The sequence below is a fragment of the Hyaloscypha bicolor genome, assembly GCF_002865645.1.
Source record: "Hyaloscypha bicolor E unplaced genomic scaffold K444scaffold_15, whole genome shotgun sequence".
In the NCBI taxonomy this organism is placed as follows: domain Eukaryota; kingdom Fungi; phylum Ascomycota; class Leotiomycetes; order Helotiales; family Hyaloscyphaceae; genus Hyaloscypha; species Hyaloscypha bicolor.
This window is the reverse complement of record NW_020194517.1, coordinates 1,726,576-1,742,828: the sequence shown is the minus strand read 5'-3', so window position 1 is coordinate 1,742,828 and position 16,253 is coordinate 1,726,576. Positions and strand designations below refer to the sequence as shown.

The 16,253-nt window shown below is 51.8% G+C and overlaps 4 protein-coding genes across 4 annotated transcripts; all 4 read right to left on the bottom strand.

Moving 5' to 3' along the window:
- Positions 1–216: 216 nt before the first annotated feature.
- On the bottom strand, positions 217–3,364 carry K444DRAFT_607701 (glutamate-cysteine ligase-like protein). Its single transcript, XM_024879219.1, has 7 exons — positions 2,899–3,364; positions 2,748–2,820; positions 2,631–2,696; positions 2,432–2,583; positions 2,267–2,383; positions 1,634–2,219; positions 217–1,587 (listed from the first exon to the last, which is right to left on the bottom strand). Exons 1-7 carry the CDS (start codon positions 2,907–2,909, stop codon positions 559–561), a joined length of 2,034 nt encoding a protein of 677 aa, XP_024743176.1. The 5' UTR covers positions 2,910–3,364; the 3' UTR covers positions 217–558.
- Positions 3,365–3,942: 578 nt separating this feature from the next.
- Positions 3,943–4,917, bottom strand: K444DRAFT_624763 (uncharacterized protein; the record flags this gene model as incomplete). Its single annotated transcript, XM_024882447.1, has 3 exons — positions 3,943–4,282; positions 4,609–4,814; positions 4,897–4,917. 3 exons carry the CDS (start codon positions 4,915–4,917, stop codon positions 3,943–3,945), a joined length of 567 nt encoding a protein of 188 aa, XP_024743175.1.
- A 1,855-nt stretch (positions 4,918–6,772) lies between these two features.
- Positions 6,773–7,241, bottom strand: K444DRAFT_518520 (uncharacterized protein; the record flags this gene model as incomplete). The annotated part of the gene is made up of 2 exons (XM_024873872.1): positions 6,773–6,985; positions 7,038–7,241. The coding sequence occupies 2 exons, from the start codon at positions 7,239–7,241 to the stop codon at positions 6,773–6,775; spliced, it is 417 nt and encodes a 138-aa protein (XP_024743174.1).
- A 105-nt stretch (positions 7,242–7,346) lies between these two features.
- Positions 7,347–8,328, bottom strand: K444DRAFT_167927 (uncharacterized protein). The gene has a single exon (XM_024870714.1). The coding sequence runs from the start codon at positions 8,241–8,243 to the stop codon at positions 7,386–7,388; it is 858 nt and encodes a 285-aa protein (XP_024743173.1). The 5' UTR covers positions 8,244–8,328; the 3' UTR covers positions 7,347–7,385.
- Between the last annotated feature and the right edge of the window lie 7,925 nt (positions 8,329–16,253).

Genomic DNA, 16,253 nt, shown 5'->3' with positions numbered 1-16,253 from the left:
AATCAAGATGCCTAATCTTGGCTCCTTTATGCCTCAGGTACAAGGACATTATAAACACGTGACATAGTTCTACCCCAGCCTCGTTGATAGTTCGAAGGACAAAGAGGCAGAAGTGAGCCGTGTACCAAGTAAACCGATCGACGGGATCAAAACACACTTCACGCGATATGAGAGAGATTTCTAGAATTGTGATTTTTTCTAGAACAGAAGCGTAATGCTCGTAGAAGCTTGGGGGCAAGGCTAAATAAGGTAAATCTCCTTAACGCGAAAGTTAAGCGAGATTCGTGCCTGAGGCTTAAGCGAATGTTCCCCCCCTCACATCGTCTCGCTTGGCGTTTTACTTTCGGTGAGTACATTTCCCAATAACCAGATTCAATCCCCTAGGCTGTTCTATCCCAGTACTAGAGAAAAGGGACAGGAACCGATGCTCTATATTGACGATCTCGCAAGAAGAGTCATGCATCGCAGATGCAATCATCCCGCCCACCGCTGCAAATCAGCAGCTCAAGCGAAGCAATGCCATCTATGCAAAACCACACTCTCTTCCATACCCCTACTCTAAGCACCAATTACACAAGGTGCGAAATCGCCCAAGAACTTCTCCATATTCCTTGCCTCCTTTCCCTTCCCTCTCCCCGTCGCCGGATTCTCAATCCCAAGAACACTGCCAATCAAATCATGATTAATCTCCTCCGTTACCACACTATCATGTTTGTACTCCTCATGACCCGCCACAAACTCTCTGATCCACTTCGCAGCTGTCCAAAGACTCCCATCCGCTCTCTTGCGAATTAACTTCAGATACCGAGCAAGTTCGCATCTGGTCTCGACATCAACGTTCATGCTATCTAAGTACGATTCGACCAATGGGATCAACCCGGGAAAGTCGTTTCCGGAGCCAGGTTTTCCGCCATTGATAACTTCGTCGATGGTCATTGACATATACTCATCTTCCACCGGCCCAGTAGGCGTAGGCGGCCGACTGAGGACCGGAGTCGAAGTCCCAGAACCTATTCCGTTTGAGGAATACGGCCTGGGGTATCTGGTTGGGAAAGGGTTCTTCCTGAAATAAAACTTGTCGTTCAGCACAGCATCGCGTTTATGCGCCGTCTGCATATTCTCATCCGTCTTCGGGATCGGGATATAGAAGTTCAAGTCGAAGGACAGGATAGCGCGCGTGATGAGCACAATGAAGACGGAGAAAGCTGCATTTTCGAAGTCTGTGACTTGGATTTCCATGGGTCTGAACTCCACACGCCAGCCGATGTCGTTCCCAGCGGGAGGGGGCTTGAAGCGGATGTGTTGCCAATTTGTCGATTGCAGGTTCTCGAAGTGGTCAGTTTTTGTGAGGTCCAATTCTTTGAGATCTTCGGCGAAGATGACGATAGGGTCGCGGATGAAGAGGTGGGCGAAGTGGGTGGCGAGGAGAGCGTCCATGCCGCCGTCCATGAGCTGTTGCTTGACGTCAGGATCGGTGATTAGGTGTGGGTCAAGGTATTCTTTTCGCAGCCGAGGGTCTTCGGAGATGTATGTGGAGTTTGGTGCATAACGCGATTTTGGAATTCGCCATCGATTATGCCTCAGGGGCTGATAAACATTAGCGGGTGTCTGACGAGTGGCCTAATCAACTGACCGTCTCTCCAAGTTCTTCGGGTGTTCGATCATCGACTGCAGCGCTGATCTGATTCCACCTCACATCTGTATCTGCAAGAAATCCTTTGTAAATAGGGGTTGCCGCAGTCAAGGCCAAAAGGATGGGTCCTAATGGGCTTAATTGATCATACATCTGTCGACCTTCGGTGATGTTCTTGGCTTGAAATGTAATCTGCAAGCAGCAACTGCCCATGCCGAAGGCCATAGCGTCCATATGGATGAAGTTGTCTGGCGCAGCTCCATTCCGGACATCGTCATCCTCTGCCCACTTATGCAAATCGTAGTTCACCGTGGGGTCCCTCCATGGCCATGGAGTATTCTTGTCCTTGAATACAGGAACATTGACCTGAACTTTCCGACCTCGCCTCGATCGAATATTAGCTGCCAAAGTGGGGAAACGGATATGTGGGTTGGCAATCTCGTCGGGAACAAATTGGGATCGCAATTTCTCTCCTGATGGAGGATAATACGGACTTGTGAAAGTGCCAGGACTCCCCAGTCGGGGATAAGTGGTTAGAGTTATGGGATATTCTTCTGGGTTCATATGCTCTTTGGCAATCTTCCGCCTGAGACCTGTTAAGATATATGGAATGAGTAGGAAGAATGTCCTTACCTTAATTTCATATTGAGTTCTACATCAAGTAAATCTTTGAATCCAATCCCCCATGGATTTCCCGGGGTTGCTTCCAGCATGAAACGACCAAATTCGGGGTGGAATATGGGGAGCGTACTGGAAATATTCAGACTCGAAAGAAAAAAACGTAAACATTCTCCATACCTTGATTTACCAACAACCTGCAAATCTGACACACAACCTCCTTCGTCACAGAGTTTGTCATCGTGGGCCAGAGCGTGAAGAATATCTGCCTGGCGTAAAGACAGAGTGACTCTGGGATCATCGTCCGTGTAGTCAACGACCAAATATTCTACCTATAGATCCTTTAATCGCTGTCCAAGATTATGCAGGGAGGACTAACTTCATCGCCCCAGAGAAGAGCATCCTTCTCTTTCCCCTTGGCCCGATTCCAGATCGCCAACAGTTGCTATGACGCCACTTTCAGCATAATGTTGCCATTTCGGCTAGATATTTGTACCTTCACACCCCATTGCCGGACATGGTCCGCGTTCTTCTTCGCTTCTGGCCAATCTAGAGGGGTTCCCAAAGCTCTAAATAGACCCCCGGATCAGCATGTCCCCTTGCAATTGACTCATGCAGGTCATTGTCCCAAACCGGTATCAACTCACAAAAGACCCATCTTGCCGGTATCTCAGTCCTGTTTCTGCGCGGTTATGGCCCAATCTCTGACCGCTTGACAGACCCTGCAGAGTGGTACGGTGTGTGATTCGTTTGCGCCTGTCGTCGAAGGTTTCCGTGGCTTGCGGGGGAGTCGCTGTATCGTTTCGTCTCGAGTCGCCCCCTCTATAAAACGTCGTTGTTGAAGCTCGAGTGAAATCACCAGGTGCGCCCTCCCCCTTTCAACCTGGTGATGTCGCCCTCTTGAACGAAGAGAGGTATGGACCCCCACTCTGCAGCACGTTCAAATTGCCATACCCGCAGCCCCACCTCGCAACGTTATCAAGCACGCGATCTACGTACAGCCTCACTGGCTCCGAGGCTGCTCGTCGGTCGTCGGCCGCGCAATTCTGACAGGCTGCCGAAAGAAGCGAATATGAAGGTTTTGGACAATGCGACGGAGGGAATGAAGACAGCGGCATGGTTTCGTCGTAGTGGGGTCGAAATTTTCCGTTGCTTACAAAACATTTCGCTTTCGGCGGGTTGATGGACGTCATGGGGGGCTGATCTGCCGAGGCCAGGGGGCCCCTGAGCGAAGCGGGATGATCTAAGCGGACCCCTAACCCTTTTGGTGATGTCAACACCACGGAAGTTATCTCCATCGAGACAAGCAGTCTAATAAGGGGTTTTGATTTAGTGATTGGCCCCACAAAATCAAATCCTCTGGGAGCCCCTAGGCAGAGATCTTCCCAACGAAATATTTCTCCTATCCATCTTTAGCTGAGGACAGCCGAGGTGACTTCGAGTGACAAGTGTTCTCAATGGTCGTCCATCGTGATTAGAAGGGTTAAAGAGGGCATTTTGAATTTCGACCGGTGCTTCTAAATACCTGTTTCCATGTCTTAACTCACCTGCATTATATATGCTAGTCTTTCCTGCTCCACTTACGGGGGGGGGGGTTTGATGTTCAAGTCATGCCAAAGAGAGCTTCTTCAGGCAAAAGGAGGGAAGATCAGAGCAACATCACCAGGATCACGCCTTCCACATGCCTTCAACTACTCCGTGCACATTTCACATGATTTTCCAATCTCCCTATCTTCTTTCCCCTCTCGACCCCTCCCCCTCCCCGTCCGTCCCACCTCAACGCCAATCCATCTAAAACAAACCGGCAACTCGCCTAGCGCGCAGCCCAAACCCATGGCCCTCGCAACGTTCCACCGTCCCACCAGACCGTATGCACCGACACGATTCTGTGCGCCCTTACAGTCTCGATTCCGATAACGCATGCGTGTTTGCCCTGCTGTGTCGCCAAGCACCATGCTGTCATAGGTGACATGCATCATGCACGGATACCCTGTGACCTTTTTCCTTGGAGAATTTCCGAATATGGTTGGGCTGAATAAAATAAAAGAATGCCCGCCATTGAATTTAGAAGACCTCGAACTTCGAAGTAATGTTCTATCGCTTGCATGTCCCCGCATCTCCCCAGCTAGAATTGATATATGACATGTTTTGCGCCTGACAAAAACAATCATAAATCTATCCTTCTACTCAGAAGGAACTGCAGCCTTCTGGCTTCATGAGAAGAAAAAACTTTCAATCCCATGACCCAGCATCGGATCCCTTCGTGCCATCACAACATGTCGTCCTCCCCACCCTCACCCTCACCTCGCCGGCCCTTCCCTCCTATCAGCCACCGCCAGGCCTCCTTTCCCACTCACAACCCAACATCGTGGTTCTCTCTTGCAGTTCCCTTGCATCCTGTGCCAGCCCACCTCGTGCAACTCCAGGTTTCCGATTCCCGATCCATGGGTGCCATCACGCCAGCCAATGCAGCCACCTCTGGCCAACAAGCGGCCCATCCACCACCCAGATGCAAGCCAGATGCAAGAACCCGAGGGGCCAGGTAAGTGGTACCGCAGTTCGTCTGACAACAAAACCAGCACAATAAGTGGATGAAGAACGAGAGTCGGGTCGACTACATATGGAAGAACGTTGTGGCGACGCACTTGCATGGCATTTGCATACATGTATGTATGGAAGATGTGCAACCACCTGCAGGCACTGCTGCAAAAGAAAAAACCTTTAAACTTACGTGATGTGAGGGAGGGAGGGAAGGGAGATGCAATGCAAATACGTACCTATGTATTGAAAGAGCAATAACCCGATCCCATGCGTGCCGTACACGTGCTTTAGAAACCGCTTTCACCTCCTCACCCAAACCAATCATTGCCGGAGAAGAAATTCGGACTCATCGCCGCGAAACATCTTTCTTTCTTACTGTACCGGAGTTTCCGTCGTGGCACAACGACCTATCACATCAGATCCAATTCCAAAAACAACGGTTCCAAATGCCCAAAAGCGACATATAACATTCGCCCTTTCCAAAAGTGTCTCATGTCTCAAAATCCCTCCAGTGACATTCTCTACATTCCTCACCTACTCTAGGAGCTCTTCTCCCCGCTTCACCATTCCCCGTCCCCCCCGTTCCCCTTCCCCGGGATATTCTCTTCCCGCATTCCAGCGAGCCTCAACCCCTCACTAACTCGAAACAACAACGCAAGGAGTTGCTCAATCGTGCTACCTTCTGCCGATCACTGATCACCCCTCATCTGTCTCAAAATCCTAAAACCTAAAACCAACGTTCAAAGATCTGATTAAGATCACATCTCGTATCACTACTCTCACCGTCCGTCCCCCTATCCCACCTCCATTCATTCCCAGGAACCCGGAAGCGAGGAGAGAGAGTTTGAGACCCTCCCATTCCCACCGCTTCCCTTTTGAAACTTGCCTTATGCTTACAATGACTACACTTCGCGAGTCTGGTCTTCCACAACGTGCTACCGCACTACTGATGCGCATTCGATGCGTCTAGAACCATTCATACTAAGTGCTGGCACTGGTCACGTACACTCGTGCCTGACGTACGTGCTGTACCTTGCCTCGTGTTTTCGCTGCACAACTTGCGAAGCGCCGGCGGTAGAACAAGATGGACATGGAAGGGCTGCGAGGCAAGGTGAGGGTGAGGCAGATCGGTGATACGCTGGTAGTGGGGAGATCGATCGGGCTATGAAAATAGACGTGAGCCATGTGAGCAGACGGAAAACGCACTACGGCTTGTTGTGTACGGAAAGATCAACCTTGAGATTCAAAAATATGAACTGAGTGAGTCATGGGGCAATTGGGACACTGGAGAGAAGTATTTGAAGGAAATGCGAATTTGAGAAGGGGGGCAGATTTTGAACTTTGAGTAATTTCATTTCCTCTCTTTTTCGTCTCAGGATCAATCCATCTTGGATGAAGCTAGAACCTCTTGCTCTGGCGAGCTCAAGCTAATCCGAAGCTTTTCCCATCTCATCACATCTATAACTCCTTTCTCTTAACTCCTCGTGCCAACCCGTGCCTGTCCGTGCCTTGTAGCTTCATCATATATCCTCATCCCTACCCTTTCATGAATCAACATCAACATCAACTCTAACACTTCACTCAACAGATGCAACATGACATGCCTACACCTCTTCCTCAAAGTTAGCTGAGCAGCTGTTATAAAACTTGGGCTTCTCTCCCAAAGCAAAAGAACTCCATCTCATGCATGACAAGCCATGGTAACAGAGAATCCACCTCCGGCCCCTTCGGATATGCCACCCTTCCCTGTCCTTCCCAATTGCCCAGAACGCCTAATAGCGAATACGCCACAAGAAAAAATTGTAGTTCTGATATAAAATCGATTCGTATGCCGCGGCCCCCGAGTCGGGGTATAAAATGCCCTAGAAGGCCTAGTAAAACATGCCGGTCGTCTCATCCGGAAGTAGTAGAGTGCTCGCCATGGCGAGGGGGTAGGAAGATATTAGTAGATAGTGTACAACGAAGTCGAAAGGGTATCCATCATAGAGGCCTTGGAGAGACTTCGTCCATCGATTTCGGCCTCAAGGATGAGCCGTTAGAACCCTGCGATTGCTTCATGGTGTTCTTCCTCGTGAGTTTAGCGTAGTGCAATCCGCACGCATTACACAGTGTCCTGGCGCCATCGGGTCCTCTCCTCCATTCAGGCGTTTCTGCTCTGTTGCAGCTGTGGCAGCGTCCTGGTGGTGCGGCTCGCTGCTTCAACGTTAGATTCACCCGCTTAAAAAGTGAATGAGTATAAACATACCCCTCGACGCTTTTTACCTTCAGAACCAAATCCGTGGTTCTTCATGTCATCCCCATACATGCTCATTTCTTCATCATAGGACCCAGGTCCCCGCGCGCCTTGATCGCGCATGTATTGTGTTTCCTCGATGTCTTTTTGCTGCTGGAGCATCATGTGCTGCATTCTCTTCAGGCACTCGCCAATCTTCGTCTGGTTGGTGAGCATCTCGTTCAGGGAGTCTAATGTTGGCATTCGATCAGGAATCGCATTCGCTGATCGTTGTTGCTCTTGAGCAATTGCATTGTAATGGGCGGACCATTCTTGGATTCCTGCGCTCATGATGTTGATCTGGAGGGCGTCAATATCGTTTCACTTTCCCCCGTCCACGATCTTGCCTACCTCGGATAGATTCATCTCAAAATCCCACACATCTAATCGTCTCTTCAATCCAAGCTTGAAAGGACCACCTATTTCACCCTTCTCGCCTTCTTTCCAGCCTTCCGATTCTCGTCGATCCTGGGGATAGTACCGCGGCTGGTTGAGTGGTGGGCCTTGGTATCCGGCCGGTGGCATCTGAGTTGGGCCCGGGCCATAAACGTATGAAGGCGGTTGCTGTGGTGGGGCTGGAGGATATCCATTCGGTGCTCGCTCTGGAGCTCGAGGATCTGGTTCATATCTTGCCGGCTCATATCGGGGTGTGGGCGCAGCGTACGGATTGTGCGGAGCGGGGGCGGCTTGAAGTGTGGTTAATGAGGGGTGTCGTGGAATCTCGGCGTAGGTCCCGGGCCCTTGCTCAGGTCGTGAGAACGAGTTTGGTTGGGGATGAACCGGTTGCGGTGGAGAGGGCTGCCTTGGTTGTGAAGGAGCAGGCTGTGTAGGGTATGTTGCGTGGTCAGCAGGTGGATAAGACCGTGGTATGGATGGTGCTTGCGATTGGGAATATGGGAGTTGATGTGACGGAGGCAGGGAGGCGGAGACCGGAGAAGCATATGGGTTTGCCTTGGGGCCGTTGCTGAGGGCTTCGTGTATTGAAGGGAGGGATTGTCGATGGGGCTGTGACGTCTGAATGGGCGGCGGAGGTTCTGCTTTGTTGTCTGAAGTCCGCCGCGAATCTGGAGGGGATATCAGACCAGACATGGAATGTCCAGTTGGTCCTGGCCAACCTGACGAGTATGGCGGAGGGCCGCTCGAGTACATCGAGGAAGGGCTAACAACTGCGGTGGCCATTGTGGGAGCTGAAGTGTACGTTGGTCGGTTGTTGGGGATGTAGTCGCTTTTCTCGCGATTGATGATGGATGGGATGCCACTGGTATACACGGTTAGATCAAGGCGAGGAGACGAGGGGATCAGGGCGGGGCGAACCTTTGCCTGTTACTCCCATCCACTACATCCATGACAAGAAATTCCCAAGCAAGGCAATGTTCCTTCACCTGAGGTGCCCGGGAAGCATGCGTGGGCGGCAGGCAATATCGTGCTGTTCCCGTTCCCGCTGTGTGTTCCCGTCACACCGTTCACCAAACCATCTGCAACTGTCCCCTCAGCTCGAGTACAATATATCCGCGTGCGAGGTATTCGGCCTGCGGTGGCTGCAAGACGACTGGAATGTGCGGTCGATATGAAGGGTGTGGCCGCGTGGGGATTGTCGAGTCAACCGACGCCAGAAGGGAGTTGGAGGCAAGACAACCTAAAAATATGTATAAATATACAGAACAGCGGCGCCTTCTTCTGCGCGCACTGTGAGACTCAGGATTGAGATGGAGTTCGAGGTCAGATGCGAGGGCGCTCGATTCGCCAAGAAACTAGAGACTAAGGGACTTCCCGCACCACACAATTGTGCTGTGCATGCACGGCCTGCTGGGAGGAGATCTTCGAGTGTGCGGAGAGTTGATGTGTCTTACACTGCGCACAGGAAACGTGCCGGCCGGCGAGGTGGCTGTTGGAATGGTTGGGTCCCTGCAAGACAGATCCTGTGCACCGGTGGGGAGATTGAAGGGCCGCAGCGGGTGATGTTAAGTGAGACTTTTAGGACCAACCACTGGCAGATTCAGAGACTGTAGAACACAAGAACCCGCGGGACGGCACAGTGCTGAGGTTTGTGAAGCTGACGATCGATAGGACTGGGGAGGAGAGCGTTCCAGAGAGGGAGAATGTTTTGTTTGGAGTTTGGAACTGGATCAACAGGAAACGGCAGAGAGACAGGATTTTGTTTGGCAGCTGGGCAGGCGAGAGTCTAGAGGGAGGCCCGGCGGTTTGAGCGGTGACAAGAGGGTGCCGTTTGTTGTCGATTTCGATGATGAATAGTTTCGTTGAGCCGTCGAGCAAGCTCACGGGGAAGTGTGAGCTAAGAGTAGGCCGCCAGACGGCGGACTCGAACTCTACTTCTAGCTCCTTGCGGGCGTGGTGCCAGCTCGATTCGAGCATCGCAAAGGAAGAGGGCCTCCCGGCCTGGCGTGTTGCTTCGCCTGGTGCTGGGAGCTGGGGAGCTGGGGAGCTGGGATGCTTGGGGATGGGCATATGGACATGGGGGCGGGAGGAGGAAGGCGGCACACCAGGACCAGCCCGGTGGGCGAGGATCAATCGAAGGCTGCGCCGGGGCCTGCTGGAGATGGCGCTCCCTGCCTGAGCCAGCATCGATGTTGGATCTCGATGGGCCGCTGTCGAGGCGGACAGGGGAGGCATATCCCTGTGCTGGAGGAACCGCGCCAGGAGCCAGGACGGGGGGGGAGCGTGGGACCATTTCGCTCATCCAGAGTCGGAGTCGCCCGGGGTCCATGGAGTCCTGGACGGGTGGGGAGGGGAGGGGTCCAGGGCAAGGTAGGGGTGTCCCGCGAATGGGTCAAGCCAGCATGGGTGTGGCAGATTGGCAGCTTGATGAGGTCGACTTACTGGGTGTGTGGAATCTGTGGATGCAGCCGTCACCACTGGAACTGAATCACTAGCTGGATGGGGACAGCGCCGCGGCGGACGAGGATCTTCAGCGATCGAACCTCCCACGATGCTCTCGAGCCTGTGCATCACTGCCAGAAGTAAACCTAGTCCACCATGGTGTGCGTTTAAGCACACCCCGTGGCATTTGGGATAGCTCCTCCCACTGCTGAAGCCTTAGATAGTCGGAATGTGCACTAGTTGAAAGACCTCCCTCTCACTCTCACCACTTTCTCGTGAAGAAATTGCACAGCAGGGCAAGCACAATGGATAATAAAACCTCAAAAGCCTACGCCAAGCAGCAGCTTCTGATTGGGCATCGATGAGGTTTCTCGAATATTCAGGGATCAGACTTTGCTCCAGGCTGGTGACCTGGGGTATGGGCGGCAGATCCAGGAGAGCTCGCCGGCGGCGGCGACCGTTCCATCCCTCCAGAGTCCAGATGTCCAATGCTTCCTGGCTAAGGATAGTGGGAGACAACACAAAGAATACTTCAGACCCTATCTCGTCCCGAGATTTAGCATGCAAGATTCGTTCAAATATCCCGCTCCTCATGTTCTTGCACTTGCCTTGCACGCCTTTCAGTTCTAGCGGCCTCAAGAATTATTGCAGTTTGCAAGCCGTACATTGCGAACACCGCAGCAGCTCCTGAAGCATTCTCAATGCCCCAGTGGCCGGAAAAGAGTAAGCTCGACCAGGTTCAAGCTGCAGTGACAGGCATTCTTCGATGCAATCCCCCGCTGCTCGCTGTGTTTCTCTGCATCTTTGGGATTTTCTAGTCTGCACGGCAACATCTCCTGCGCCGGATATTGTTTCAATGATTCAATCACAGATCGGAGAAATCGCCATAACCTTCCCCTCAACGCTTGCTCCCGCTTATGTTTTCAGATTTGGGGTGACACGACGCCACAGCGTGTCAATCCCGCGCATTCCTGCCAAATGGACCATCACAACTTCTTCCCAACTCAGTGCCGTGCTTGACGTTCAAAGAACATGCCAGATAAATGGGCTTGAGCTTTCAGTTTTCTGGAGATTCTCCATTGAGCAAGAAAGGCGTCCGCCATGGTCCGGACGAGGGAGTGAGCACGTTGTCTTCCTGCTGCGTCGTGGAGGGTGGACCGCAATGAGGTCAAAACTGCGGACAGCGCCTGCAAACGTGTCAGGGGGCTCACCATGGCTCCATACAGGCAATTTCTGCAAGGCTACACGGCAGATCTCTCTGTACCTCAGCTCCTGGGTCTCTCTTCCAGACGCCCATCACCAACATGGCCCAATATCGACAAGAACCTCCGCAATCTACTCGCCGCCAGCAGCATCACGTCGTACGGAATCAGTATCGATTAGTCAAATAGACACTTCCATACCACAGCAAACAATCGTTGTGTCTCGACTCGTGTGTGACCAAAGCCACAAATGCTACAACAGCAGTTTGAAACGGCCAGATCAGCACCAAAACCGATGGAGACAAGATATTGACATAGAACCATACAGATGTAATAACGCTGGTGTCTGGTTCTGTGGTGGCTTTAGTTCCAGATCTTCAACTCGGAGTTCCAGTCAGGATGGAGGGTTGCATTCAAACCCGAAAGTGGAAATGATTATTACAGAGATGGGGGAGCATCATCGCCCCATTAGCCGATCCCCAAACCACCCAAACAAACACCCTGGACGCTTTCAGAGATTGACACCACACTCACCGTGTCTCTCGGACCGCAAGGAGATCTGCTCCCACTTCACGCGTGCATATGACCAGGACGATGCCCACGATTAATAGCAGAAGCCTTGGTTGAGGCTTTCGCAACCACATCGACGAGCCAGCGAGTTTCTCTGTGTTTTTTCAATGTGGATTATTGAAGACTGAAAGCATTGAAAGATACCCACATCCTGCAAGTGCACCCAAGAGGCTGAGCCCAAATTGTACGATTGCGGAAAGAGAATTGATATCGATTGTCAACTTTTGGACACCTGCTCCCCTTCCTTGGCACCAAGATACATTAGAATCGAGTCCCAACGGATGCACCTGCATTCTGACAGCTGCATGTCTCGGGCTGACGCTCGCAAGCGATCAGCAACGCTCCACACAAGCATTCATAAGAAGGAGGTTGGTCTGTCACATCACCAGAAGCCGCCCCGCACGTGAAATTCACGGCTGAGGAGTACAAATGCACGCCTTGTCTGTCGGTCGCGTCAGATTCCAGGATTCAAAAGCCATTAGATAAAGAACATGGCTTCGCAACCGAGTTTGCGGAGGGAAGAGTAGCTTCAATAGAGTAGTGGGCGGACTTAAGCTGAGTCTTTACTTACACAGCGAGAAAATGCTGGTCTTGGACTGATATTGAACCTGGTGCATGCTTCACACTGCATGATCGCTTTACACGGCAGCCCACGATACTCGGACGATCCAAATCTGGCATTGGTTGCAGCTGGACCACTCAGGGGCGCATCAACTTGTCATACGTGACGGCTGAAGATTGATATTCTCAGCCAGTATTTCTTACATGACGTACCGCGAAATCAACACCAATCAGCATTGCATCCCAGCCTTGACTTTGAAATACCCCATGGGCCCTACGTTTCGCTCAAATACGAGCTTGCCTTACCAAGATCTCCAGCCCTGGTGTCAAAATCTCGTGGCAGTGGGCACAGAAGTCGCCCCACCACAAGTTGCTGAACGAGGCGCAACTTCCCCAACCCCGCCACGCGATTGCCATGGATGAGCCTGGCTTCAAGCGCAACGGCTTTTAAACGAGGAAACCTCGACAAGGAAACCCCTCCCTTCGTCCTCCAGGCTCCAAGGAAATACGACGACATACCAGAATTCTACCAGTTTTCATGGCATACAGCTAAGCATTCCAAACATCTCTCACTTCTGACCCCCCCTCCCATTTAAGGTTCTCAAGGGAGGCGCGGGGCCCGCCTTCCTTTCTGGGCCAGTTCCTTCGACAATGGAGGGCTCAAACTTGGGATTGGCCAGACCCAGACACACCCTATCTATTCTCGGGTGGATGTGCTGGATCGCCGATTGATTCTCCACGGACCAGATCTTACTGTACATGAATCCCTACTCTTATGGAAGAGATTAACGGTATCAAAAATGTCCGGCGAACGGACCCCCAAGACGTGAAACATCCCTCCAATATCAGCCTCCAAGGCTGTCCAAAAGCTTCATCGTCCCAAAGTACGCACTTCAGACGCTGTTCAGCATACAGAGCTACATCTCCCTGCTTCATATCAACGAGTTCACCGCCAGTTCCCCAGAGAAGTGGAGCGACTTTTCCTCACCGTCCCGACTCCGCGCATCTCACCCTTCAAGCGCTTGTGTGGTTTCATGGAACGGACTGATCACCAAAAAGGCATGACCCCCGTTGCTCGGACGTGATCGACCCAGCGGAATCGCTGGTACGGATGACCACCGACGGTGTCTCCCGAGTCCCGATCGAGATTCCGCATTGTCCCTTTGGTTCCTCCCCGGGGACCCCAGCTCCAAGTTTACAGTAGCCCCCAGCAAATTTTAGTGGTCTTTGGATTCTTTCAACTGGCCTTTCTGGATGTGGTGGAAGGAATTGTCGATCATTCGCCTTAAGCAGGCGGAATTCCAACAGGTTGTCGACAATAATATGAAGTAAACTGACTGCCCATCTGAAATTACCCGGGCATTTTAATAAAAGAAACTACCCCGAAAAAGATGTTTTCGGCAGTTGTCAGTTCCGAAACAGGTCCCCAAAGGTTGCCAAACTTTGCCGATACACTTTTCAACACACCTCAGACCCACCATCGACGTGGAAGCCTGCGATTCTTGTTTTGTCTGAATTCTCTCCATCAAAGTCTCTCCAAAAAGTACGACATCCGGCCGTGCCAATTCAACCTCCTTTGGATCTGGAACTTTCATCGCCCGATCGGATGCATATTAGAACCATGTTCCCTGCTGCCATGCAATCCAGCATCATTAACCCAATCACGCCCGTCCTCGTTGACGGGGTGTTAGGCCGACAAGATGCACGCCAACCGCGACACAGATCCCAGAGAGATTCCTGAGATATCCGACAGCATAACCTTCCTGCTGGGACACGATCCTACTTGTGCGGACGGGCCTATCTCCCTTCCGCTGCAGGCGTGAAAATGCGCTCATGCACCCGCCGTACAGACGAAGTCGCCCCATGCGCCGACAGCGGCCATGCCAAGCAAATCTCGTATATGTATTTGGACGATTGGCCAGGCCGCGAGCCACGGAGCCCATTTCTTGAGCAGGCTGCCTTTTTGGGGGGTGGATCGCGTTGGTTGGAAGCAGGACAGAAACTTCCGCGCTTCCATAGAAAAGCCCTAATTTTCGACGTCAGCAGCCAGGTTGCCAGTGAGCTTCCTTCAACTGGTTGGCTCCCAGTGCAATGCTACCTCGTCGGAATCTCGGAAAAATAGCATGGCGAGTGTACCCTACCAAGACAACCCACCCCGTGGCATCCAGGACTCTCTCAACTGGCCAGTAAAAATGCTAAGAAAAACGAAAATGTATTTGACAAATTCAAGAATTTGTACTGGCTACCCCCAACAAGCTAAGCATGCAGGAGCGTTTTCCAGGGAAAACTGGAGATGGGCTGGCGGAGCTGTACACAGCCGTTCAGCGTCCCAAAAACCCAAGCGATAATGCGTACCGTATTACCGGTATATAAGAACATCGTTTCAGCATGCCCGGGACCCTTGACGATATACTTTCAAGATTCGAGGCTTCTAAAGGGAGTGCTGGGAGCCTGGGATTTCTGATCCCAATCCTCCTACGTTTTGACAAACGCCAAAAGGAGAGTCATGAGGTATTGTCTCCTTTCAGCCATTGAGGATGATATTCTCTGCCCTCCTGTTTTATACGACCTGGTCAATGAGAGCAAGATGCTCTGCAAAGTGCCAAACGTGCAATCTTAGATCAACTGAAAGATGCTTGCGTCTGCAGTGTTTCTTCCTTTCCCCGCCCCTTGTTCAATACTCCACGCCGCCTCCATGTAGTACAGCGGGGAAGGAGCCTGCCTTCCATGCATCATTTTCTACCAGTCTTTCCCTCGTATTATTGTAGGACATATATCCTGCGGGAACGTGGCATAATCTGAAGGCATAAAAGCTTCACTTCCTGGACTGTTGCCAAGACCACCTCTCCCAGCCCCACCTCAAAAGTATTCACGGACCCAACATCAAACGTCCCACTTATTTAGATTCAGATCTTCGTCTATTAATTTAAGCAGGCTTCTTCCACATTATTATGGATTGATCTGGCGATCTCATCATTACATCGTAGGGGGCGGCTTTGCGAAGCAGCTCGCTGAAAGTCGCTTCGGCACACGCTTGGGGGTCAGATCAAGCGGGGGCATATTGCTCATCTATTACCAAGATACCGCCCCCGCCCCCCGCCCCCATGTCTGTACTACCTCTCAATTTTCCGAAACAGAGATGCGCCGTTTTATTCAAGATGTGCCCCTTCTTTCGTTCTATGCCCCGAGAAGCTCTCCTTGTCTTCGCTGGGAAGCATTCCCATCTGTGAGAATCCCATCTGTGAGAAGTGTGATAGCATACGTGCGCCAATCATTGGAAATAGCGCTGTGACAGCACGTACAACTTGATGAGCTGTGCGCTCAGCAGCAGCGAGCAACCGAGGCCAGGAAGCAGATGACGTGCCATCCGTGAGCCCTCTGTCCCGCCCAATGTCTGAGTTTGGGTCGTGTAGGCCGGATTCTCGTTCTCACTTCTCACATCTCTTGACCTCCGGAGAAAGGAGGAAAACGTGGGATAGCACAACTCCATTCAACAATCCTCTCAGGCAATTCTTTCCCTCGAAGTGGGAAGACAAGGTGCTTTGCCGTGTTGTGCCAGTGTCGACTTCTTCGAATGAGTTTATTCACGCCTCTAGGCAATTCCTTCCCTAGCTAGACAAGATTACGGCAAGGCAGACCAGACCAGATCTTGCCGTCCCGGGAACCCAAAAATGTGAGCCGGTGGCTTGCGAGCCAATGTGTGAGCCTCGGCTCGTCGGGTTTCGATTTCTCGGATTGGGCATGATCTTTGATTGCGGGAGGAGGGTTTGAGCTTTAAGACATTATTCGCTGCGACCCCCTCTCACCTTGCTAGTTCATCAACCTTCTATCTCCCTCACCCACCCTATTATTGCTCTGAGCAGTTCCAGCGGCCAATGCACATGACTCCGACTCTCTACCCCCCACGCGGAGACCGCGCCTCTTCTCCTCATCCTCTAATGCTGCATCAATAACGCTTCAATGTTTCCTTCTTCTGATTGTCCCTCTCCCTTCGAACGTTAAGCACGTCGTCACACCC